Source organism: Natrix helvetica (assembly GCF_964273705.1).
Source record: "Natrix helvetica genome assembly, chromosome: 4".
NCBI classification, from domain to species: Eukaryota; Metazoa; Chordata; class Lepidosauria; order Squamata; family Natricidae; genus Natrix; species Natrix helvetica.
Window position 1 is genome coordinate 730,833 of NC_138550.1, and position 26,977 is coordinate 757,809.

The following is a 26,977-nucleotide window of genomic DNA, read 5'->3' on the forward strand; positions in this document are numbered from 1 at the left end:
GTATTCTATTCTTGTTAGTCTACTCTACTCCACTTTCTGTCCTGTCTTGTTCTGGAGGATTCAGGGAGGCCTGGAGCCAGTGAGGTCCACTCCCTTCCCGTCCACAGAGGCTGTCGACTGCTGACCTGACTGGGGGGGAAGGAGAAGACGTGGGCAGGAGGGTCACGGGAGCGATGAGGAGGAGGAGGAGGAGGAGGAGGATGGCAGTGAAGTGCCCATTGAGGCTGCAATGGGGAAGGCCTGGTCCCTTGTCCCAGAGGCGCATCAGACCCTGCTGATCACAAGCCCCTGCCTAATCTGGATCGGCTGAAAGGGGGCTACCCGCGCGAAGCAAGCAGGGAAGGGGAGGCAGCCCAGAGTTTGCCAAGGCCCCCAGGAGCCTCACCTCATCGCTCTCCTCCACGTCCACACTGCCATTCGCATCGTCGTCCATCTGCTTGTGGATGCTGCGCACGGCTTCGAAGCTAAGCTGCTCGTCCTCATTGTGGCACAGGGGCCGGTCGATGCGGCAGAACTCTGGGGGGGGGGAGGGGGAGGGAGGGAGGAGAGTTAGAAACACCCGGGAAGGGGGAACCCCAGATTTAGGGTCAAGTATTCGTTTTTTTTTTTTTTTTTTTTTTTTTTTATTAAAAGAGTTTTGTACAAACAAATTTTCCCCCTTTTCACCCCCCCCTCCATACAATATAAATCTCATACAAATGCTATACCCCCCCGCAAAAATTCACATTCAAATATTATACCAAACACTTTACCCCCTCCCCACCCCCCATCTTAAAATAGATTACTCATAACCCCTCTCCTCCCAACAAAAACTATAGAGATTAGTCTTAAATTAATAATGACACATTGATCATTTTCTAAGCTAATTTAACATCTATAACTCTTAATATAAATTTCTCCTAGCCTAACAATGTTTCATTAGTCCCATCTTCTAATTTATTCATACATATATATTGCCCCACCCTCCACCCTAACCCTCCCCCACCTCCCGCACAAACCCACCCCCCTGACTTCCGCTGTATACCACTCTAATAATTCCAAACATCCCATATACTATTTACTCTGATCATCTATCGGTCTAAACATTCTTACCTAAAGGCTAGATAATAGCTCCTAGTCTGGTATTTATTCTGTATATAATCAATCCATTTTGCCCATTCCTGTGTGTAATCCTCCTGTTTCTGAGCTTTTAAGAAAGCTGAAATTTTTGCCATTTCAGCGAACCCCGCCACCTTCTGAATCCATTGATCAATTGTTGGCAAAAAATCTTTTTTCCAATGTTGCACAATCAACAACCTAGCTGCTGTAACCATATACAAGACCAATTTTGTTTCCCCTTTGGTAAAATCCTTAACTATACCCAATAAAAACATTTGTGGAATGAATTGTATTCTTTTCTTAAATACATTCTGCATAACCCACCATATTTTTATCCAAAAAGCTTTAACCTTGTTGCAAGTCCACCATACATGAAAAAAGGTAGCATCTAGACACCCGCATCTCCAACATTTTGGTTGAACATTTGGGTACATGCATGATAATTTTTTAGGATCTAAATACCATCTGTAAAACATTTTATAAAAATTCTCCCTTAAATTCTGTGACTGTGTAAATTTAACATTCTGAACCCATATTTTTTCCCACGTTTCCAACATAACCACTTCCCCAAAATTCTGAGCCCATTTAATCATACAATCCTTAACCAATTCACTTTCTGAGTCTCTTTCTAACAGTACATTATATATTCTTTTAACTTGTTTTGGACCAGTCTCTTTTATCTGCTTAATCAGTTCCACTTCTTTATCCATAAAGCCGACCCTGCGATCTTCTTCCCATCTCTTCTGAAGCTGTATGTAATGTAACCAATTTAAAGTAATTCCTTCTTCCAACAGCTGTTCCAAAGTTTTTAACTTCCATTCGCCCCCATCAGCAATAAGCACATCTTTATATAAACAACCCCCGAGTGACTTAATATTCATAATCCCCATGGTGTCTGCAAGATCCAACCAAAGCGGTATTTTATAATCCCAATTGGGCCGGTGCTTCTTCCATATTCTCATCCAGGCACTACGGAGAACATGGTTGTTGAACACTTTATCCACCCTGTCTTCATAAAAAAGATATGCATGCCATCCCAGAACAAGATCATGGCCTTCTATATTGAGCAATTCCATTTTTGTTTTCCCAAACCAATCTGCTACATGCGTTAATACCGCAGCTTCATAATACAATCGAAGGTTTGGGAGTCTGAGGCCACCTCTTTCACGTGTATCTTGCATAATCTTCATCTTTACTCTCGGTTTTTTCTCCTTCCAAACAAATTTATTTAATGTTGTTTGCCAATTTAACAAGGTTTTATCTGACTTGAGCACCGGAATCATCTGGAATAGAAAGATAAATCTAGGTAGAATGTTCATTTTAATTGCTGAGATCCTTCCAAGCAAAGACAATTGTAACTTTTTCCACGCTTCAAGATCTTTCTGTATCTTTTGCCACAACACTTCATAGTTATTTGAGAAAAGTTTTGTGTTTGATTCTGAAATTTGTATTCCTAAATATTTAACTTTAGAAACTATTTCAAAACCTGCTAAACTTACAAGTCTCTTTCTTTGAGTCTCTGTCATGTTTTTAACCATCATTTTCGTTTTGTTTTGATTTAGTCTAAACCCAGACACCATGCCAAATTCTATTATGATATTTTTCATCTGGATTATTGATTTCAAAGGATGTGAAAGGGTAACAACCAGATCATCGGCGAATGCTCTAGTTCTGTATTCCTTTTGCCTGATAGCTATGCCATCTAAGGATTTTGAGTCCCGAATTGCGTTCAACAAGACTTCCAAAGTTAAAATAAATAACAATGGGGATAATGGGCAACCTTGTCTTGTGCCTTTTTGTATCTCGAAAGTTGTTGACAAATTTCCATTAATAATAAGTTGTGCATTTTGTTGCTGATAAATTGCTCCAATCGCCTGCCGCAATCGTGGTCCCATATCCATCTTTTCCAAAGTCTTGGTTAGAAAGTTCCAATTCACTCGATCGAAGGCCTTCTCTGCATCCAAGAAAACCAGCACTGCAGAGATCTGCTTATTCTTATCAAGATAGTCAATTAAATCTATGAGTTGCCTTACATTCTCCTTCATATGTCTGCCTTCAATAAATCCTGCTTGATCATGATGAATAATCTCTTGAATAACCGGCATCAATCTGTTGGCTAATACTTTAGCAAATATTTTATAATCTGTGTTCAGAAGAGATATCGGCCTGTAATCCTCTGGTTTCTTAGGGCCCTCTTTATCTTTAGGTATCAATGAGATAAAAGCCGCTTTCCATGAGGGAGGTATTTTACCTCCTTGTTGTATATTACAAAATAGTTGTGTAAGATATTCAATCATTTCCAGTTGTAAAGTTTTATAATACATTGCAGTCAAACCATCAGTCCCTGGAGCCTTAGCTAATTTAAGTTGATTTATAACTAAAGTGATCTCATCAGCGGTTATAAGACGTTCCAAATTTGCCTTTTGAAGCACAGAAATTTTTGCAACCCTTTTTCCTTCCAAAAAATCATCTATTAACTTGTTCTGTATATTATCCTGTACATATAGCTTAGTATAATAGTCCACAAATGATTTTTTAATCAACTCTTGTTGATATACCATCTTCCCTCGAAACTCAATTTTATCAATAATTCTATCATTCATATTCCTTCTCAAAGTATATGCTAACCATCTACCAGGTTTATTAGCGTTGGCAAAGGTGTTATGTTTAGCAAATTGCAAATTGGTTGCTGTTTGTTCTGCTATAAGCATCTGAAATTGATCTTTCAACAGCTTTAGCGCCATCTGGAGCGCCTGGTCATTCGGGTTTATTATAAGCAGCTGTTCTTTACGTTTTATTTCATCTTCCAATTCCATTCTCCTTTTCTGTCTAATTTGTTTGTGTTTAAAGTTCATATGTATCAGGACCCCACGCATATAAGCTTTACTTGCATCCCAAACTATTTCAATGGGCGCGGCCCCAGGGAGGCTGCCAGGGCCAGAAGCCCCTTCTTCAGTGCCGCTGTGGTTTTCAGGCCTATGTAGGCTGGCTGGGCCTGGGAGAGGGGTCCCCGACGTGTGGGCTGTGAGGGGGGTGCGGCGGGGCAGCGCAAATGCCCAGCGAGCATGTCCTCCCTTGCGTGAGCAGTGGCTTAGCCCACACGCCCTCCTCCCCCCCTGGAGCTGCAAGTAGAGCTGCCCACACTCATGCAGAACCCTCCCCCTCCCCCTCCCCCCACTGGTCCCCAAAGCCTGAACCTTTGGGGAACTCTTCTCTGGGGGACAAACCCTTTGAAGGACAGAAGAAGGAATCGGGTCCAACGAAGAGAAGGACCAGGATCTGAGGGGCTGCCACAAAGAGGGCGAGAAGGCCCACCTCTTCTCCAAAACCCCCGAAGGCAGGAGAAGAAGCAACGGATGGAAACTAATCCAGGAGAGAAGCAGCCTGGAATTAAGGAGAAACTTCCTGACAGGGAGGACAATTCACCAGTGGAACTGCTTGCCACCAGAATTGTGAATGCTCCAACACTGGAGGTTTTTAAGGAGAGACTGGACAGCCGTTTGTCTGGAATGGTGTAAAGTCTCTTGCTTGGGCAGGGCGCTGGACTAGATGACCTCCAAGGCCCCCTCCAGCTTTATTCGGATGGATGGATGGATGGATGGAAGGCAGGACAAGAAGCAACAGATGGAAAGTAACCAACGAGAGAACAACCTGGAATTAAGGAGAAACTTCCTGACAGGGAGGACAATTCACCCGGGGAACTGCATGCCTCCAGAAACTTGTGGTGCTCCACAGAACTAGAGGTTTTGAAGAAGAGATTGGGCTGGAATAAGGCCTCCTGCCTTGAGCAGAGGGTTGGCTAGAAGACCTCCAAGTTCCCTTCCAGCCCCAGGACTCTATGATCCTCCAGATGCCAAGTTAAAAATGCCGCTCTGGAACAGCTGAGCCTCAGCATCTCAATGGGTCCAACGGGCCAATCTGCATTACGGGCCCACAAAGACACACAGCTGCTCCAGGCAGCCTCTGAGCCCCCCCTCCCCCCCCCGAACGGCTGTACGTCTTCCGCAGGAGGGCTGGGCTGGGAGGGATGCTGGCAGAGGCCGGGTGGGAGCTGAGGCCAGCCAAAGCGGGCACAAGGCTGCCTTCGTGTCTCCCACAGGGAAAATGCCAGGCTCGCTCAGCGTGCACCATGCCAACGTCAGAGACCGCTGGAGCAAAGCCAGGCATCCTCCAGGCGTTATCAGGAACGGGCACAAAGGCAGCTCACTTCCTGGGAAAGCCTCAAGTGCCCCCACTGGCTGAGCAGCCCTGCGGGAACCACCCGGCAGAAGGGAGGCCGAGAAAGGAAGGGGCCGAAGGACGGGCACGGCCACACTTTGGCCACCGGCACTCCCACTTTGCAGTTCTTTTCCCCAGCCCCCGTCTTCTGGCAGGATCTCCCCAACGGCAGGCGTAACGGGGAGCCCCGTGTCTTCACAGGACAGTGTTGTTTTTGCAGGTGACGGTTAAAACATACAAAGAACGGTTGCAGGAATTGGGGAGGTCTAGAGGTCTGAGTGAGAAGAAGGACCGGGGGTGGCATGACAGCTGCCTTCCAGTATCTGAAGGGCTGCCCGAGAGGAGAGGAGAGGAGAGGAGGGGGCTCCACCTATTCTCCAAAGCACCTGAGGCAGGACAAGAAGCAACGGATGGAAGTTAGAAGCAACCTGGAACTAAGGAGAATTGTCCTGAGAAGTAGCCGGTGGAAAAGCTGTGAGTGATCCGTCCCAGGAGGTTTTCAAGAAGAGGTTGGACAACCCATTTAGAACAGGGTAGAAAAACAAGCTGGAAGGGACCTTGGAGGTCTTCTAGTCCAACCCCCTGCTAACCCTAACCCTAACCCCCAGCCGACACCCCCCCTTGCTGAACAGCTTCTCCTCCTGACCTAGAGAGGTTGTAGCTCGCTCGCCTTCCTGCTCCTCCTCCTCCTCCTCCTCCTCCTCCTCCTGCTGTCTGTTGGTTTATGCCAGTGGCAGGTAGTCCTCGACACAACGGAGGCCCAAATTTCTGTTTGCTAAATGTGACCTTTGTTAAGTGAGTTTTGCCCCATTTTATGACCTTTCTCCAGGTTGTTAAGCGAATCACTGCAGGTGTTAAGTAATTACCTTGCTTGTTTAGTGAATCTGACTTCCTTGGTGACTTGGCTTGTCAGAAGGTCGCAAACGGGGAATCCCGTGACCCCGGGATGCTGCGACCGTCATAAATATGAGTCACTTACCAAGCGTCCGAATTTGGATCAGGTGACCGGGGGGGATGTTGCAACGGTCGTAAGTGTCAGACCTCAGTTTTTTCAGGGCTGTTGTAATTTTAAACAGTCACTAAACAAACTGTTGTATGTCGAGGACTAGCTGTGTCGTCTGTGAAGTGCTAGGGAGGGTCCCTCCTTGCTCTCTTCCTGCCCAGCTCTGCTGTCTCTTTGCCATCTGGGAAGGAGACCCTCCCCCTCCTGGGACCCCCGACCAGGACAGTAGCAAGACCACCCTCTCCAAGCAGCCTCAACCCCGCCCCCCAACCCGAATGTCCCACCCCACTCTGCCCGTTCGGTCTCCCCTCTCCTGAGCAGACCCTCTGGAATGCCTCCCACCCCCCACCCCCACCCCTCCCCCGGAAATGATACCCAGCCGGACAATATTGGCTTTTCCTCAGGGACTGAAAATGTTCCTATTTGCATGTTTGATCTGTGCTTCCTTTACATAATTGTCATTCATTTAAATGTATTGGCCACCTATTTCCAGTGGACTCTGGACTCCTATTTATGTTATGGACGGCAGGAGAGCAGAGTTGGAAGGGACCTCGGAGGTCTTCCAGTCCAACCCACGGTTGAAGCAGGAAACCCTGCGCCAGGTGCAGGCGAAGCTTTTGGCCACGGGAACCAGAGGGCAGCCGCCCGGTGTGCACATGCGCGCGCTGGGAAGATGATCTCCTGGTTGCTGGCGCATCCATGCGCACCGGCCACCCAGCCTTCCAGTTTCTGCCGCGCATGCCTGCACGAAGACCAGCTGGATGTTGTGCATGCGCGCGCTGGAAACCGGAAGATCCTCCTCCTGGCACGCGCACCGGGCAGCTGCTCTTCTAATTTCCGGTGCTCCTGCTCAGGTGAAGACCGGCTGGCCAGCATGCTGGAACCCGGCAGAGCAACGAGCGACGGTTGGCCTGCCCAGAGAGAGGACTCTGTGTGCCACTTCCGGCACGTGAGCCACAGGTTCCCCATCACGGCCCTACCTAGCCCACTCCAGACACGTGCCTCCCGGTCTCTTCCACCGGTTAATCCTTCTCGGTGCCAGGAAGTCCCTGCTGAATTCCAGGCTGCCTCTCTCCTTGATGGGTTTCCATGCGTTGCTTTGGAGAAGAGGTGGACCCCCTCCTCCTCTTCTTTGGGGCAGCCCCTCTATCCTGCCCCCCCCCCCGCCTTTCTTTTCTCTCGACTGGCCATGCCCAGGTCCTGCCAGGGTTCTTCCTATGTTTCAGCCTCCAGCCCCCCCCCCCCCCCCAATCCTCCTCTTGGTTTCTCTTCTCTGCACTTCTTTTCCACATCTTTTGTATATGCTTTGTTGCCTTTCCATAACTTTGTGTATCTCAGCGAGAGCCTCTCCTGAACGCAGCCTGTACAAGAGAGACTGGATTCTGCCTTCTGAATCCTCTCCAAATATTGGCCCAAAATACCGGTGGAGGGAAAGCTCCTCGCTCTCTACTCCAAGCTTATGAGTCCTCCAAAGGCATCCAGACGGCCCTCGGGCCCAGCCACGCTCCTGTGTTCTTAATCAGGGATCTCCAACCTGGAAGACTTATAAACTTCCAATGGTTGAAGTCCTCAAGTCTTAAATATCTACAGAGGTTCTCAGCCATCCAAGAGGCAAGTGGACTTTTCTTTTCCTTGAAGAGGTTTCGCCTCATCCAAGAAGCTTCTTCGGTTCTGACTGAGTGGTGGAAGATGGAAGGCTTTATATTCCTTGCGGTCATCTGGTGGTCAGCAGCGCTCTCCATGGAAGTCCTTGGGGCCGCTTGGAGGTTTAGCCAAGAAGGCTCCACACCCATCTGCACTCTGATCCAGTGACCCCCGAGGGACGGACAGACAGACCTCCAAGTGGCCCCAAGGACTCTCAGGGGACCAGACGAATGCAAGGCGTACAAATCCTTCCACCCTTCAGTCAGAACTGAAGAAGCTTCTTGGACGAGAAGTGAAACGTCTTCAAGGAAAAACAATCCAGTTGCCTTTTGAAAAAAAAGTACCTTTGGGGACAGAAGCTGGGAGCCCCCCGTTCTTAACGGTGAGAGCGTGAGAGAGGGAGGGGATCGGAAGGCCTGGGCTTGCACAATGACTGGATCAGGGCACACGAGAAGGCAAAAAACCCCAAGGCACTTTTGCAACCTCACATGGGAGGCGTGGGTGGCGGGTGGAAAGTCATAGCAGGGGGAAAAATAATAATAATTTTAAAAAAAACCTTTTGTGTCAACACCTCTGAGCATGCACAGCCTACGCAGGAATTCCAAAGCATGAAACCATTTTGAAAAGACAATGAAGGGAAGAGATCCACCCATGAAGAGCTGATGGAGCTGGCAGAGGTGGCCAAATGAGAAAAGAACAGATCCAGTTGTGTTCCTACCTGGAAACCACTTCGTGTGTGTGTGTGTGTGTGTGTGTGTGTAAGAGTGCCTCTGGGATTTGCTGCTTAGATCAGTTTGAAGTGATAGAAATCATGTGACCGTGGGGGTGCTGCAGCTGTCGTAAATACGAGGAACGGTCCCAAGTGTGGGGACAGGCAAAAGTCACCTTTTATCCCAGTCCCCTGTTTAAGGGTCTCTAAATGGACAGTTGTAAGTCAAGGACCCTCCAATTACATGCCCCGTGAGGAGGGACGAAGAGACCGGCCAAGAACAGGGAGCCTGAAAATTGGGATTCCCCCCCCCCCCCCCCAAAGCTGCCTGCGATGAGGCCGGACATGAGCGCCACTGGAGGGGAAACAGACCGGCATCTCCGCTGCTTCATATTTTGGCAAGCAGGGGAAGGGGAGGGGGACGCTAAGAGAAACACGGCCCAGCCCCAAAGTTTGTGGAGCTGCATTCCTGGGATTGCTGCAGAGTGCTTGAACCTTTCCTCAAGGCTTGGCCGGCTCCCGGCTCCCTCACACACACACCCCACACCCCCACCCCTCCTTTAACCAAGAAATCCTTCCCTTTGCATTGGGGGTCCCAGCAGCAACAGCAGCATCAAGAGGGTCCCTTTTCTTTCTTTTTCTTTCTATCCTTTTCTTTCTTTCTTTGTTGCTTTCTCTTTCTTTCCTTTTTTCTTCCTTCCTTCCTTTTTCTTTCTATTCTTCCTTTTTCTTTCTCTTTCTTTCTTCTTCCTTCCTTCTTTCTATTCTTTCCTTTTCCATTTCCTTTCGTTTCCTTCTTTTTCTCTCTTCCTTCCATTTTCTTTCTTTTTCTTTCTTTTCTTTTATTACTTTATTACTTTTATAAAGAACCCAGTGCAGTGATCAGACACAAAACTCCTTCCTCTTCCTCTTCCCTCCAGAACAGCAACCCTGTGAGGTGGGTTGGGCTGAGCCTGGCCGGAGCAAAGTCACCCAGACTGTTTTCATGCCTAAGGTGAGACTAGAACTCCCCGTATCCTGGTTTCTACCCCATTTCTGCCCTATCCACTAGGCCAACCTGTCTCTCCGTTTGGCTGCCGGTCCCTCCTGGCAGCTCTCCTCTTCCTCCCTCAAGCCAAGTCCAAAGCTCATCCCGGGAGACACGTCTCCCCCGCAGCGGCACCAACTGAGCGAAATCTGGCCAGAAACTCTGTTTTCTCTTATTTATAGTCCTGGGTTTGTTGGGAGAGTTATGGAAGTCTATTAATAGCGCAAGGCAAAACTATGCGGCCCTCTTGACACGGGCAGGAAGACGCTGGGGGTGGAAATGGGCAGCTGTGAGCGAGCGGAGACTCCCCAAAGCTCCCCCTCTCCTCGGGAATCACACCAGCCGCCACAACGCGTCTCTCTCAAGCCAAGTGGCCGCAGCCCCTGGCCAAGGAGGAAGGCTGCCACAGACACTGGGCTGGCAGGGCCTGCTTTGAGATGGGGGACCCGGGCAGAGCGGAAAGCAAGAGACCCCTTCTGCACCTAGGCTAGCGGGCCTTCCAAGCGACGGCCCCTCCTTCCTGCCCTTCACGGACAGGGCACGCCGCCTGCATATAAACAGAGAGCAAGCCCCTCTCCCATGAGCACAGATGACGTTCCCTAGTTGGGTCACGAGATATCTGCCTCCAAAGAACCAAGCTCAGAGAGCACCAGGGACCCCAGAGTCCTCCTCCTCCTCCTCTCCACAAACCCTACTCCCTTCTAGCACTGACGATGTTCCCTAGTTGGGTCACGAAACGTCTGCCAGCAAACAACCAAGCTCAGAGAGCACCACGGACCCCCCAGTCCCACCCTGAGCTGCAAAGATCCCCTCAAGCCTTCCTGCTGAATGGCACGAGTGACGGTGAGGTTGTTGGATGCTTTGCCAGCCACTGGTTTGCTTCCGGGGACAACTGCCCCTGCCTGGCCCAGGGCCAGCCTTCTGGTGGCAGAGCGGAGATGCCGTTCCTGGGCTCTGCTGCTCCTGTGCTGCCGACGGAGGCCCCGGGGTCTGCTCTCAGGACTGAATCCTCTGAGGAAGACCAGGTGGGTCAACCCTGGGCTGAGGCCTCCCCACCTTCTACTTCCTCCTTCCTGGCTGGGGGGCTCCAGATATCCCCGCCTGGGCATCCTCCAGAAGAGCCTGGCTTGGAGATTTCCTGAAGGAACCTGGTGAGAAGCGGGAGGCCTCTGACTCTGGCAGCTATAAACATTCCCACACAGGCTCCCTCCAGATGTGTCCCATTAACGTCTGGCTCCGGAATCCCCGGGTTCCTATTCCGATACACCAGGAGGAGAACATCCAGTTGCGGAAGGCTCTCTCTCTCTCTCTCTCTCTCTCTCTCTCTCTCATCCATCCATCCACCCATCCATCTCTCTACCTATCCATCCATTCATCCATCCAACTGTCTATCTACCCATCCATCCACCCATCCATCTCTCTACCTAACCATCCATCTATCCGTCCATCCACCCATCCATCTTTCCATCCATTCATCCATCCATCCATCTCTCTACCTACCCATCCATTCATCCATTTGTCCATCCATCCATCCGTCCGTCCAACTGTCTATCTACCCATCCAACCATCCATCTCTCTACCTACCCATCCATTCATCCACCCATCCACCTGTCCATCCATCCGTCCATTGATCCATCTCTCTACCTACCCATGCATTCATCCATTTGTCTATCCACCCATCCAGGTATCCACCCACCCATCCATATCTGTCTGTCTCTCTGTCTCTCTGTCTATATCAATCAGATTTATAGGGCTACCCATTCCCTCTCAGTCATTCAGGGCATCTCACAAACAATATTCCTATAATATTCCTATCCTTATTCCTATCCTAGAAACGCAGTCCAGGAGAAGGACACTATCCCGGGGCTTCCTCTGCCCCCACCCGGGTGGGGAACCTCTGGTGAGCCCCAGTCCCTGGTGGGGAGGCAGCCTCAGGAGGGAGAGGGTGGGGCCACGGCTGAGGGGAAGGACCCGGCTACCTCTTCCCTCTCACCCAAGTGGAGCTGCTGGTGTGTGTGTGTGTGGGGGGGGAATCAGGCAAGGTAGGGGGGCTTGCTTCCTGCAGTTTCCCGCACAACCTCCAGACTTAATTCCAGGAAATTCACCGGCAGCACCAAGGCCACGGGAGCTCTTCCAGGACAGACAGGTGGGGGAAAGAGAAAAAGCATCCGGCAGAGCAGAGAACCCTCTCCCGGCTTTTCACTGCTACACACACACACACACACACACACACACACACCAAAGGTCCTGGCTCCCGGCATCCTTTTGGCCCCCGCGTCAGAGACCCAAAGCGAGGATGGCGGCCGGAAGGGCAGGATTAAGAAGTCGGGATTTGGAGCTGCTGGGATTCCCGGAGGAAAGCAGCCAGAAATTCATCCCTCCCTCCAGGTTTCCAAGAAGGGCCGGACAGCCATTTGTCTGAAGAAGAATTGACCCGAAGGTTCCCTCCAGAGGTTGTGGGGATCCATCCCTGGAGGTTTTAAAGAAGAGACTGGGCAGCCGCTCGTCTGACATGGGGGGGGCAGGTCCCCTGCTTGGACCCGGGGTCAGTCTAGAAGACCTCCAAGGTCCCTTCCAGCTCTATTCTGATTGATTGATTGATTCCTTGGGGAAGACCAAGGTCCAAGCGTGGAGGGTGAGAAGGGGCGCCCCGGCTGCTTTGGGCCAGAGGCTTCCTTTCCTCTTGGGTGGCAACTGTATATTAGAACGAATGAGTTTCTTTCCAAGTCACCCAGCCTGCAAGCGTCCCGGCTGAGGGCTGGAGGAGTCCTTTTCCTGGCAAGGGGGTCTTCTCCCCTCCCCCATCACTGCCACAAATCAAGCAGTAAAAAACAAGGGGGGGGGTCTAGAGGAGGGGTCTCCAACCTTGGCCACCTTAAGCCTAGCGGACTTCAATTCTGGGAGTTGAGTGGCATCGCCGCCTCTGTCCTGGAAAAACCCTCCTGGGAACTGGGCCAAAATCCCTTCCGAAGGCAGGAGGGAGGAACCCAGACAAGGGAGCAGGGCAATGGGGCAAGAGCAGGTCTGCCAGAAGAACTGAAATCCGCTGGGGAAGGAGAAGGACGGGAGGGTGCCAAGCTGCAGGCACGGAGACCCCACCTGTTTCTCCCTCCTGGGGTGAGCAGAGAGCAGAATACCAGAGCCAGAAGGGGCCTTGGAGGTCTTCTAGACCAACTCAAGCAGGAGATCCCATGCCATTTCAGACCAACGGTTGTCCGGTGCCTGTACCGTAAAACGCTGCGGGTCAGAGACTCAAATGCCCAGTTCTTGGGCTTCCTACTCCATTCTCCTTCTCTGGAGGTCTTTCTAATATCGGATCAATGGCCGGCCGTCTACATAAATGCCCTTTGCAAGCCTTCATCCCAGCTCGGAGGCAGCCCAATCGTCTGAGCAAAGAGGCCTTCGTCCCTTGCTGAAGGGGACAGGTGAAGGCAGGTGAGACCAGGAGAGTTAAGCCAGCTCTGCCGTTGGCTCTGGGGTCAAGCGCTCCCCTTTTCGACCTTCTGACAAGCAAGCATCAATGGGGGAGCCAGATTCACTTAACAACCCTGTGGCTAACTTAGCAACTGCAGCGATTCACTTAACAACAGGAATGATTGTAAAATGGGGCAAAATTCACTTAACAGCCCTCTTGCTTGGCAACATAAACCTCGGGCTAGATTGCGGTCACAAGTCGAGGACTGGCTGTAGTGGGGAACTGCAGCATCAAAAACGCCCACTGCTCTTGAATTATTCAACCAAACTATATCGGACCTCGTCCCGTTTGCCCAGAAAAAGGAAACGGATCTCTTGGCCGGAGAGGGAGGCAGAGTCCGGCTTTCTCCCAATGGACATTTTGGGCTTCAAACGGTTGATGTTCTGGGAAGAAGCAACCCAGGCGTCTTGGGGCGACTCTGAAAGAGGCCGTAATAACGGGGGGCCTCCGTGTCCTCTTGAGCCACATACCTCTCAGTGCGCATGGAGAGTGAGGGGGGGGATCCCACCAGCCCCCTTGGCTACGAATGGAGCAGCCCTTCCGGGGGGTGGGGGATAAACCTATGGCCCCCCCTTTACTCCGACGGTACTTAGGAACAAGTCAATTAACGGGCACCAATGATATATGGATGATCTCAGGGAAAGAGTGTTGCCTTCCTCTAAAATGGTTGTGTAACTTCATCTATATATACACAAACACATACCCAAAATTCTTCCTCCTCCTCCTCCTTTCTCAGCTCACCTTCTCCCTCCTCCTCTTCATCTTCTTCCTCCTTCCTTTCTGTTCCTTCTCCTCCTCCTCCTCTTCTTCCTCCCCCCTCCTCTTCACCTTCTTCTTCTTTCCTTTTCTTTCTCCTTTTTCTCCTCCTGCTTTTCATATTCTCTGCCTCTTCTTCCTGCTTCTTCTTCTCTCCACCTCTTTCTTCCTCCTCCTCCTCCCCTTCTTCTATTCCTCCTGTTCCTCTCTTCCTCCTCTTCTCCTCCCTTTTCTTTCTCTTCCTTTTCCTCCTCTTCTTCGCTGCCTCTCCTTCTTCCTGCTTCTTCTTCTCTCCACCTTTTCCTCCCTCATCCTCCTCCCCTTCTTCTTCTATTCCTTCTCCTGTTCCTCTCTTCCTCCTCTTCTCCTCCTTCCCTCTTCCTCTTCTCTTATATTGCATCCAGGAATTGCCGCCCAGGGTCTGGCCAGCCTCCTTCGGGCTTCGTCCTTCAATGCTCTGGCAGTAACTCCACTCTGGCCGGGGATTATCGGCCCCACCATCAGTCCCTGCTGGCCAGCTCTTGGCACAGCCAGTGTGTTGCTGTGGAAGCCGAGGGAAGGCGGAGGCCTCCAGCAGGTTCAGAAGGGGAAAAACAATTCTTCCGCATTCAAGCGCTTCCCTCAAGGGACTCTAGCTCAGGCCATGCCCCGTTGCCCCCCCCCCGGGGGACTATGAGGGGACATCCATATGGTCCACCTAACCCTCAGACAGGTAAATCAGAATTAAGAAGAGTTGGAAGGGGCCTTGGAGGTCATCTAGTCCAACCTCCTACTCAAGCAGGATCATTTCCCCAAATCATCCTAGTCCAGTGACTGCCCAGCCTCTTCTTCAAAACCTCCGGTGATGGGAGCCACTTCTGGAGGCCATTTCTTCCACTGCTTGATTGTTCCCACTGTCAGGAAATTCCTCCCAAGGACGTCCTGTACTGAAGAGCGGTGGGATCCTTGGGCCTGAGGGTCTTCTGCTCCAAGCCCCACCGAGATCAGGACTCCTGAGACCATCCCGACACAAACGCACGAGACTGAGCGGCAAGGTTGGCCATGGATGATCAAAAACCCTCCCTCCATCAGAGAACCACGAATGAAGGACTTCCCAAGGGTTTAGGCAAAGGTGGGCAAGAGAAGGCGCCAACCAGGTCTCCCAACAGCTGCCAGCTGGGCCAAGGAGGTAACTAGACCCTGGAGCCTCAACGGCCGAGGGTCAAAGTCTTCTCCTCATGCTGGACCTACAAAGGCCTCTCTGTGGGTTGGGTGAACCTTTAGCCCCATGTCCCTCAAGCTCAGTAACTATAAGAGTGGCCTTCAACTCCCAGCATTCTCCAGCAGTGCTAGTTGGGGAATTCTGGGAGTTGAAGTCCACCCATCTAAGGTAGCTGACCTTGAGAAAATTTGCTTTATACCCGTTATTTTTTACAGTTTTTCAGATTTCAATATTCAGGTCCTCGACCAATGCCCATGCTAACCATGCTAAACCCATCCATCAGAATACAGCTGAAAGGGACCTTGGAGATCATCCGGTCCATCTCCCTGCATAAGCAAGAGAACGTATACCATTTCAGACAAATAGTTGTCCAGTCTCTTCTTGAAGACCTCCAGTGTTGGAGTACCACAACTTCTGGTGGCCAGCTGTTCCACTGGTTAATTGTCCTCACTATTAGGGACTTTCTCCTTAATTCCAGGTTGCTTCTCTCCTTGAGGAGTTTCCATCCGTTGCTTCTTCTCCTGCCTTCTGGTGAATAAGTTGATAACCCCCACCCACCCACCCACTTTCCTTGGGGCAGCCCCTGAGATGTTGGAAGGCTGCTATCATGTCACCCCTGGTGCTTCCATCAAGCGTTCCTCCTAATCGCCAGGCCTTTAGACGTCCTCGTTGCTGGTTCCCCACTGAGGGAAGACATGATTGAAAAGAGTGAGGCTGGATGGGCTCCGAGTGGGAGCAGACCCACCAAAGGAGCAGTCAAGGGGCGGATGCCAGGATCCCTCCAAGCATTCCCACTGGGAGGGGGGCAGGGATCCAGGGGCATCCTCCCTCCGGGAAGGGCTTCCTGCCCCCAAAGAGCCCATTTCCTTGCCAATGTTATTTGCTGCTCCGTTGGGATGGAAACACAAGGGCTCCCTTCCCCAGGCCGAAGGCAAGAGGGCTCGTTTCCTGGATTAGCCTATATTCTAATGTATTATTCCGCTCTCTTCCTGTGGGGATGAGAAAGCAGAGTCCCTAACAGAGAACATTAGGGTAGCACACTGGTCTCTCGTTTTCTTTTCTTTAGCTACCTACCTGTTCCTAGTTCTCTCTCTCTCTCTCCAGCTCTCATCTCTTGTCTGTCTTTCTCTACGTTTTTATGCCTTCATTTCTCCCCCCCCCCTTTATGTCTCCCTCATTCATTTGTTTACCTAGTCTGTCTTTTATTTCTCTCTCCCCCTATCTATACCTACCTATCTACCCGTATCTCTCTTTCATTTTTATTCAAATAGTCACTTAGCGGGGGGGGGGGGGGGGAGCCGGAGAAGGGACCAACCTTTTGCTCTCCTGCCCAAAAGGTAAAAACGTTTTGCCCGAGAGGCCGAAGGAGCCGGGAAACCCATCACGGCCAAGAAGGAAGCAGAACCGAAGCCGCCACTCTTTCCTGGGGGCCAAAGGAAATCCCTAATGATGCCTCAACTGGAGAAGCTTCCTGGAGGAGAAGCGAAAGGCCTTCAAGGGGGGAAAAAACCACAGAAGCCCAGGAGCCTTTGGGGGATGATGGCAGCATCTCCGTGGGCCTTTGGCCAGTTCAGCAGCTGCTTTGCCCAACTCTCCTCTCACCGTGCCTGGGTGCTGGGCATGCCAGGCTCACACAACCAGCCTTGTGCCTGGTGCCTCTTGAAACACCCAGCTGGATGCCGTCACTTGAAGAGAGAAGGTTCTGGAAGGGTGGCATGAGGGGCTGGAAGGCCCGCCTAGGCCTCCCCCCTCTGGGAGATTTGGGGGAAATCCTGGGATTTCTTGCAAACTGGCAGGAGGGGGATTTCTTCCTTTGGCTTCACTCTTGCACGCCACACTCGGGGGTGTGCACATTTGTGGAAAGCCACAATCCGTTAGGGCCACACAAACAGGCAAAGTCATAAAGTGGGTGTATAAGCAAGAAGGACGATGGCTTAGCCCTCTTGCCAGGGAAGAAAGCAATCTCAGAACCGGGTCCTTTTAGGTATTAATAACAAGGAGGAAGGAGGAGGCTGAGGGAACCGGGGGTGCCTAGCCTAGAGAGGCGACATGATAGCAGGACTCCAATATCTGAGAGGCTGCCCCAAGAAGAGGGGGGGGGGTGTCAATTTATTCTCCAAAGCCCCTGAAGGCAGATCAAAGAAGCAACGGATGGAAACTAACCAAGGAGAGAAGCAACCTGGAATTAAGGAGAAACTTCCTGGCAGGGAGGAAAATTAACCAGTGGAACTGCTTGCCACCAGACGTTGTGGGTGCGCCAACACCGGAAGTTTCCAACAAGAGGCTGGACAGTCAGTCTTGTCTGAAAATGGGACATAGGGTCTCCTGCTCCAGCAGGGGGTTGGACTAGAAGACCTCCAAGGTCCCTTCCAACTCTGTTATTCTGCGGACCAGCTTGTCCCCAGAAATTGTGGGTAGTCCATCATTGGAGGTGGTCCATGAAGAGGCTGGACATCCACTTGACCTGGATGGTTATAGGGTGTCCTGTGCAAGCAGGGGGTTGGACTAGAAGACCTCCAAGGTCCCTTCCAACCTGTTATTCTATCTTCTATGAAGCTCTCCCTCCCTGTGGCTGTGCCTTCAGCAATGGCCTCCCCCTCTGGCTCAGCAGGCCGCAGGGCAGGATGCCCTTGGCGAGTAGCTCAGCCAGCACCCTCCGTCCTGGCACCAGCTCTGGCCAACTGCCACTCCTGCCTTCCTCACCTGCCAGTGAAGAGTCACGACTGCACCAGCTCTTTCCAGCTGATGACGTGTGCCCTGACCGGATAGACGCCAGTTCCTGCACCCAGTTCTTCCAAAGACGTTTACTGGAGCAAGAACCTGTGTGGTGTGTGTGTGTGTGTGTGTGTGTGTGTGTGTGTGTCTTTGCATGCTGTTCTTTCACAGCGCCTGGAATCACGCAGTTGGAAATGCCTTAATCCAGAAGGCCCCCGTTTCGTGCGGCCCCTCTTCCCAGCATTCCCAGCCGGCCCTGCCTGGTGCCTCCTGCAGGGACTGACCGGGGTCGGCCCTTCTGTTCTCCCCGGGTTATTTACGAGCAGAGGAACACGAAGCCTCCTCGCTCGCTGGAGCCCAAGAGGGATTTTCAGAATCAACACCCTCCAAGGGGATTAAACCTTCTGCCATCGCCACTCAGATATTCAACCGGTAGAGAGCGGAAGGACAGCAACCGAAGGGAAGGGGAGGCTGCGCACCAAGACAACGCGGGAGGCTAAAGAGGGGAGAAAAGGCAGCTGCAGCTGGGAACCAAACCAGCTCATCATCCGGGAATGGAAACCCAGCCGAGAGAGATGTGCTAATCGGTGTCCGTCCCCTTCCCTGACCACCTGGCCTAAACCATGGTTGGCTCTGAGCCCGCAGTCAACAGGGCTCGGCCTTACTTGCTCCCAGGAGCTATGAAAATGAAACAATCAGAATAGCGGAGCTGGAAGGGGCCTTGGAGGTCTTCTAGTCCAGCCCCCTGCCCAGGCAGGAGACTCTCTAACCCCTTCAGACAGGGGGCTGCCCAGCCTCTTCTTCAAAGCCTCCAGGGACGACCGTAGCAGCACCTCTCCCCTAGTTAGTACAAATGGATATACAACAGTACAGGTAGTCCTCGACTTACAACCACTCATTTAGTGACCATCATGTGCTCAAAATCCAGGTGCTTGGCAGCTGACTCATACTTATGACCGCTGCGGTGTCCCAAGGTCACGTGATCCTCCTTGGTGACCTTCTGACAAGCAAAATCAACAGGAGAGCCACTGCCTGCAATTTGGCAGTTCAAATCTCACCAGGCTCAAGGTTGACACAGCCTTCCCTCCTTCCGAGGTGGGTCAAATGAGGACCCAGATTGTTGGGGGCAAGAGGCTGGCTCTCTAAAACCGCTTACAGAGGGCTGGAAAGCACTGTGAAGGGGTCTATAAGTCTTACTGCTATTGTCCTTCCTTCCTTCCTTCCTTCCTTCCTTCCTTCCTTCCTTCCTTCCTTCCTTCCTTCCATCCATCCATCCATCCATCCATTAGAATGCAGTATTGCAGGCTAACTCTGCCCACTGCCAGGAGTTCGATTCTCACCAGGCTCGAGGGTTATAAACAACTGTAAAGCAGCATATAAGTCTAAGTGCTGAGCCTTGGCGCATGCTGTAACATAACATGGACTGTACACCGCCCCGAGTCCCTTTCGGGAGAGGGGGCGGTCTATAAGCGCTAATAAATTCCCCGAGTCCCTTTCGGGAGAGGGGGCGGTCTATAAGCGCTAATAAATTCAAATTCAAATAACGTTTTGGAGGAGAGGAATTGCTCAGCCGTTGGGACTCCTGGATTCACAAAGCGTGCATCACAACCTTCACCCAAGGCGTGTAAACAATCCCCTCTTGATAGGATTCAGTGAAATTTGGTTTCTCCCTAAAAACATTCCCCTTCTTTCTCACCATTAGCCACCACCGTCTCTTTCCCTCCCACCGCCCAAGGTAGATTGACAGCCGGGACAATTTGGGGATTGTTTTAACAGGCAGTGCTGCCTTTGACACAGAACAAGCCGTACAATCTGGGCAGAGCCACAGATGCTATCAGGGAGGGAGTTTGGGAAGAGACCGGCTGACTTCAGGGTCCCTGGGAGGCTTCAAGCATGGCCTGCTCTGTGGGGAACCCTCTGCCCCACTCCCAAGACCAACCAAGCAGCAGAGATGACCCAGAAATGCCTCCTCCTCATCCTCCTCCTCCTCTCAACTCCCCTTAGTGGCTGACCAGCAGTGGCAGGTATATGGAAGACCACACCCACAAGAAAAAACAGCCGAGGGCTACGGGGGGAAAATCCTCATTTAACAACACTCCCACCAACACCGACAGGGGAAGCCACTTGTGCATAAACAGAGAGCAAACCCCCCACTCCCTTGTAGCACTGATGCTGTTCCCCAGTTGGGTCATGAAACGTTTGCAAGGAAACAGCAAAGCTCAGAGAACCTACAGTCCTCCTCCTCTCTGAAAGCACTGATGATATTACCTACTTGGGTCATGAAACGTCTGCAAGAAAACAAAAAAGCTCAAACGAGACACATTTTCTAAACAAATGAACAAATACCAGGGACCCTCAGTTGTCCTCCTTCTCCCGCTCTCTACTACGCAAACCCAAGTTCCTTCTAGCACCAATTATCTTCCTTAGAGAGAAGCAAGGACCCCACAGTCCTCCTCCTTCACTCCGTAAACTCCACTCTTTTCTAGCACTGATGACGTTACCTAGATGGGTCATGAAACGTCTGCAAGCAAAGAACCTGGCTGAGAGAGCATCAAGGATCCCATAATTCTCCTCCTCCTCCTCCTCCTCTTCCTCTCCCACGGGAAGATGGAGACCCACGGGAAGAGAAGAACCATCTCCGCCCTGGTTCAATCCTCCGTTAGGGTTTAATTAGCCTCCTAATTATTAATACTATAAAATTATTATTAATTATGAATGGATATAATCATCCATTAGCCTCCTGGGTCTCCTCCTCCCACCCAGTCCTGCCCCCCCCCCTTTTGCCCACCTGTGTCTCTGCCTTGGAGGAAACGGACAGGAAGCCCCTGGCATTTTCATTCCCGTCTATCTATACTTTTTCCTGAAAGCGAAGGCTGGGAGAAAATACATGGATCATTTTGGTGCTAGAAAACTATCTCCCAGGAGGTCAGGGGGAAAGTGATAAAAGAATCTTTTGAAAGGCTGGAAGCCTTATATGGACTTTTGGCTGAAAGAAGAAAAGACGGAGGGGCTGATTTATGGATTTGGGGACTGAGAAGGTCAAGGAATGAGGAGAAAGTGTCAAGTGGCCATTATGGGAGGAAAAGAAGGGCAGGAGCCAAAAGTTTAGCCTTGCTTTTCCCCCACTCTTCTTTTTCCTCATTCTCTTTCTCATTCCTCTGTCTTCCCTTTTTGTACTTTTATTACACTGCAAAAGTCTAATAATAATTATTATTTTTTTTAAAAAAGACGCTCATTCCCCGGGGAGGCCAGAAGGAACAGGGGGCACCAACTGTTGTTCTGGTTTGATTGTTCCTTCTTTCTTTGACAATGTTGACTTTGCAACCAAGGTAACATTTTCATCCTTTTATTCGCCAACATAGTCCTAGCTGGAAGCCACCTTGTGAGATATACAGGGTGGTCCTTGAGTTATGAGCACAATGGAGTCCAAAATTTCTGTTGTTAAACAAGGCGGTTGTTAAGTGAGTCTTGCCACACCTTGCTCAGTTGCTAGGCCAAAAACACGGCAAAGACAACGCAGGGGAGACAATGGAGCCCAAGTGGCTGCAAACTCTGGGAGGCAAGTGGGTTGCACGTGGAATGCAAGACGACCAACAATCTCAGACAGCCCCAAGGTTCCCACCGACCTTCTCCTCCTCCTCCTTCCAGCACTGATGATGTTCCCTAGTTGGGTCCTAAAACGTCTGCAAGAAAACCACCAGGCTCAGAGAGCACCAAGGACCCTCAGCTCTTCAACCCTGAGCTACAAATATTCTCTTCCACCCGTTTCTTTCCCCCCCTCCCTCCAGTTCATTGGGGATGCCCTGGAGAAAAGGTCTCAAGGGAGGGGCTCTCATGTCTCAAGACCCTCCCAGGGAAAAGCTATCGACGCTTGCTCTCCCTGCATTGGAACCACAGCCAGAGGGCAGGAAATAGCGGAGAAACCTCTCCATTCCTGGCAAAAAAAAGAATCACCGTATGGAAAGCCTCACTTTAGGATAGGGGCCCACTCCTCACGCGGGTCAAGCCCAGCCCTCTGAATTGAAGTCCGCTAGGCTTAAGGAAAAGTAGCAGGCCTGAAAATAAATAAAGACAAAATGAAGATTTTGACAAAGAATATGTTATCAAGACAAAAGGAAGAATTGGCGGAAACTCTGAGGATTCAAATCACAAATAAGACTTGGCAAAATGGGGAAATCTACATTTATCAATAATAGGGAGAATATCTAATTCAGTCAGTTTATCATAAACACACAGGGAATCAACCCTTCCAGCATTGCTGAGGTCACCTAGTTGGATAATGAAAACTCTGCAAGAGGAACAGCCGAGGGGAAGGGTCTGCTACTCCAGTATCTCCACAGAAGGACCCTCGACCCTGTGGGGTCCCTGGTGCTCATCATAATTCCCCACAAAACCCCCTCCTTTCTAGCACTGATGATGTTACCTAGTTGGGTCATAAAACAGCTGCAAGAAAACCACCAAGCTCTGAGAGCACCAAGGACCCCACAGTCCTCCTCCTCCTCCTTCCTTAAAGCACTGATGACATTATATAGTTGGGTCATGAAACGTCTGCAAGACCACCACCAAGCTCAAAGAGCACCAAGGACCCCACAGTCTTCCCCCTCCGCCTCCCATTCCCCCTCTTCTCCTCCTTCTCTCTGGAAATTCCCCTCCCTTCTAGCACTGATGATGTTACCTAGTTGGGTCATGAAACATCTGCAAGAAAACCACCCAGCTCTGAGAGCACCAAGGACCCCACAGTCCTCCTTCCTTCCTTCCTTCCTTCCTTCTTTCCCTTTCTTCATCTTCCCCTTCTCTTTGACCTCTTCCTCCTCCTCCCTGCAAACTCCCCTCCTTTCTAGCACTGGTTAACTAGTTGGGTCATAAAACATCTGCAAGAAAACAACCACGCTCAGAGAGCACCAAGGACCTCACTGTCCTCCACCTCCACCTGTATAGACTGACAAAATTACCTAGGTAGGTAATGAAACGTCTGCAAGAAAACCAAGCTCAGAGACCCTGGAACCTCAGAGAACAACCAATATTCCCTTTGCGCCATCAGCAGCGCTGCCTTTCCAGAGCACCCAGCAAGGTAGGCTGCCCGGCCCTGTGCTCCCAACAGCTCTCTCCTTCCTCACCCAGGTCAGCCTCTCTCTGTGGCGGCTGAAGCAGCCCCTGGGCCACTGGCCTCCCAGGCCCCCCAGGAGGGTCCCTTGGGCTGCTTCACCCCTCTGGGGGCTGCTGGGAAGCACCTCCTGGGGCTCTGAGGGCAGCCCCTGGGCCAAGGGCTCCTTTTGGCCTCCTTGACCAGTCCTCCAGGGCTCCTCTCAGCAGCTGGGCAACGACGGAGCAGCCGGAACTCGATCCCACGGAGAGACGGGAGCAGTTGGCCAAGAGGAAATTGGGGGCCTTAAGTTCCTTCGGGAGGAGCAGGTGAGCGTCTGGAAGTCACCTTCACCCAGGGCCCTTCTGGAGGCGGCTGGCGTCTTTCAATCGGGGTGGGTGGGCGATTGGGATCCTGACCTGCTTGGCCTTGGGAGTCCTGGACCTACGACCGTTACAACGGCACTAAAAAAAAGCAACTCGTGACCATTTCTCACACTTATGACCGTTGCAGCAGCCCCACGGTCACACAATTTACATCTGGATGCTTGACAACTGACTCACCCTTATGACGGTTGCGGTGCCCCCGGGTCACGTGATCCCCTTTTGTGACAAGCAAAGCCAATGCGGAAGTCAGATTCACTTAACGACCGTGTAGCTAACTTAGCAACTGCAGTGATTCACTTAAGAAATGTGGCAAGGAAAGTCGTAAAATGGGGCAAAACTGAGTTGAAGAAATTTCTCACTTAGCAAGGTAAATTCTGGGCTCCCTTGTGGTCGTAAGTCGAGGAGTAGCTGTGCCTAAATTACTGAATGTCTCTGGAGCTTCTCCCTCTTTTCAAGAGGCAAGCGGACCTTCTGGGTGTTTCTTTGAAGGCCTTTCCCTTCTCATCCAGGAAGCTTCTTCCGCTCCGCAAGGAGCATCAATCCCTCCCTTCCCCACCCTCCGGTCAGAGCTGAAGAAGCTTCTGGGATGAGAAGCAAAATGCCTTCAAAGGAAAACCAGGAAGTCCAGTGGCCTCTGGGGCGTAGGTGGCTGGGAGCTGCTGACTGTGGCTTCCGAAGGGGTTTCGCTTTTCCCAAGGACCCCAATAAAGCGCGTTTGGCACCCGGGGCTAACCTTCGATCAGTGCAGCCCTTCCACCCTGGAGCTGCTCCCCATGAAACAGGAGGCGGCTGAGTTAAACCTCCCGCAAAGCCCACAAAGGGAGCTCCGCAGCAGGGGTGGAGGGACGGGTGGGGGGCCCCAGCGAGGGACGGCTGTAACGTGCTGTGCAGAGAAAGAGGATCCGTCCTTTTCTTGAAAGGGATCCGTTCTAGATTAGGTAGAATAAAATTTGCCCTGAAGCTGTTTGCAGGATTTGGGATTTCAGCAGACTGGCCTGTCCTTGGGGAAGAGGCCCTTCCCTCCAACAAAAAAGCTTTCCCCCCCCCCCCGTGTGTGCGTGTGTGTCTTCCGAGCTCAGCTGTTCCTTGATTAACAGGGGACGCAGGCCGGAGGGGCAACGTGGCCCCTAAGAGGCAGAATCTGGCTAGCAAGGACTCCTTGGGCTCCTCCAATGGCAGGGAATGTTAATGCTTTACCTTTGAACCCTGGGGCTCCTACGCTTCCCACCTTTTAATGGCTTCCTGTTGCGATTTATGTCACTTGACACAGGGAGTCCTCGGCTTACAACAGTTCATTTAATGACCTTTCAAAGCTGCAACAGCACTGAAAATTGTGACTTATGACTGTTTTTCACACTTACGACCGTTGCAGCATGCCCGTGGGCACATGATCAAAATTCAGACGCTTGGCAAGTGGTTCATATTTATGACGGTTGCAGCGTCCCCTTTTGCGACCTTCTGACAGGCAAAGTCAATGGGGAAACCAGATTCACTTAACAACTGTGGCAAGAAAGCTCGTAAAGTGGGGAAAAACTCACCTAACAATTCTCCCTCTTAGCCTCAGAAACTTTGTGCTGAGATTGGAAGTCAAGGACTTCCTGTAGTGAGATGCACAATATATAAAGCAAACTCGCCGCCCCGAGTCCTACTTGGAAAGGGAGCGGCTAATAAATTCAAACTTATTATTATTATTATTATTACATGAAAGAAAGAAAGAAAGAAAAGGAAAGAAAGACGACAACAGAATTCTAGATCTATTCAGAATCACCAAGGGAGCGTATTCCCAGCTAAACGGGTACAAGACTACAGCCTAAATTTCCATGGATTTGCATACTTTTGAAGAAGCAGATCTATCTACATTGTGGGTACAAACCAGATGATGGGGTGACTTTTAATAGGCCGGAATTAACAATTTAGGCAGGTTGGATCCCCAAGAGACCCAGGCAGTCACCTGAGACCAACGTCAAAACATTCACAATCCTCCTCCCTGGCTCAGATGTGGCACCACCAACTCCGGAAAGCTGAGACAGAAGCCGAAATATCAGAACCTGTCAGGATTTTACAAATTCTTGAGATTTTTGTCACTTACAACTCTTGGTTGCGCTGCTGGGAAGCAACAGCTCTTAATTCCAGAAAGAAAGAAATCCACAGGTTCTCCCCCAATTGTGGCTTCCCCATTGCCCCAGTCGTGAGCCTGGATCACAGGCGGGGAACTGTGGGCCCTTCAGGACTTACGGGTTTCAATTGCCAGACTTCCTGAGCCCGTCAGCTTCGGACGCTTGGCGAAGGGCATGGAGATGTGATGGTGGCAACCTCCTGGGGTCATGTGGTCCCCTTTGGCGAGCTTCTCAACCGCAAACACAACGGGGAAGCCAGATTTACTAAACAAACTTAACCACTGCACTGATTCCCTTAAAAACGGTGTCGAGAAAGGTCATAAAATGGGACATAACTCACTTAACAACTGTCTGGCTTAGCAACAGAAACGTTGGGCTCGACTGGGGTCATACGTCTAGGACTACATGCACTGGGTCTCCTTCCTTGAGCAAGGGGTTGGACTAGAGGACCTCCAAGGTCCCTTCCAGCTGTAGGGTTCCACCTTCTACAGTTTGCTGGCCTGGTTACAGCAGGTGCACAACAGCCACTTGAAAACAATTCCGGTGAACTCTGGGCGCTGCCAAATTGTGGCTAACAACAACGGACAACCTGACAGTGAGAGGGGAGCCTGCCCAGCTTCAGATCAGCCGGAGAGCCCGCGCGGGGTCTTCAGCCCCCAAGGAGGAGCCCCCACCGTGGCTGCTCTGGGTGCGGAACTCCCTGCCCAGAGAGGTTAGGCTTGGCACGCTGCCTCTCCATTATCCTCCCTTGGCAGAGAAGCGTGTTTGGATTCCGGCTCTGCCTTGGCGGGGGCAGCAGCTCTGCCTTGGGCCAGTCTCCCCTCCCCTTCAGCTCTGTCTCCCCTGAAGAGGCTCTTCGCTTTGGAGGCCCATCGCTTGCCGGGAAGATTCCTTCAATTAGCTGGATGGTCTCTGCAGGGGAGACGTGAACCCCAAGGGGGCTTAAAATGGGGGGCTCTCCAAAGTGGGCCACTTTAAGGCTTGGGGAATTCTGGGAGTTAAAGTCCCCAAGTTTTAAAGCAGCCCCTTTGGAGATCTCTGGCTTAAATCAGCTCTCCGTTTCCCAGGCTGGATCCAGCCAGTCCCTTCCTGTTTCTGCCACCCCGACCCCCCCCCCCCGAACCTCCTGACCAGGGAACCCTCTGCGCCACTTGCCCACCACGGCGACGGAGGGCTCAGTTCAAGGGCACCTGTGCCAGAAGACCGACGGAGCGACCATGGCTCCAGACCATGGCTCCATCGCTTCCTCCTGCAGAGGCCTGCCTCCCTTTGTGGTTAACCACCAGCTCCCTCCCTCCCTCCCAGGGGCTGCCAGGCTCCCAGCCCCCCAGAGGCCCCTTCCGTCCCCGAGGGCCTGGCCTGGGCAGGGAAGGCCACCCGAAGGCTCACCCCACAAAGCCCGGGACCCCCCCAGACCTTCAGAGCCCCCCAGCAGCAGAGCCGGGAAGGGAGGGAGGGAGGGGGGCGCCTGTCTCCCTGGCGGTGTGAGGCAGGTGGAGGGAGACCCAGCCAGGCTGGGAAGGGACGAAGCCCCGCTTGCTCGGC

The 26,977-nt window shown here is 51.5% G+C and overlaps 1 protein-coding gene across 3 annotated transcripts in view; it reads right to left on the reverse strand.

Moving 5' to 3' along the window:
* Positions 1-26,977, reverse strand: part of STIM1 (stromal interaction molecule 1) — a 55,981-nt gene that overhangs the window by 27,982 nt on the left and 1,022 nt on the right. For all 3 annotated transcript variants that reach the window (XM_081951647.1, XM_081951648.1, XM_081951649.1), the window contains exon 2: positions 386-516. In XM_081951647.1, the coding sequence (XP_081807773.1) occupies positions 386-516 (131 nt within the window). The remainder of the gene's footprint in view (positions 1-385; positions 517-26,977) is intronic.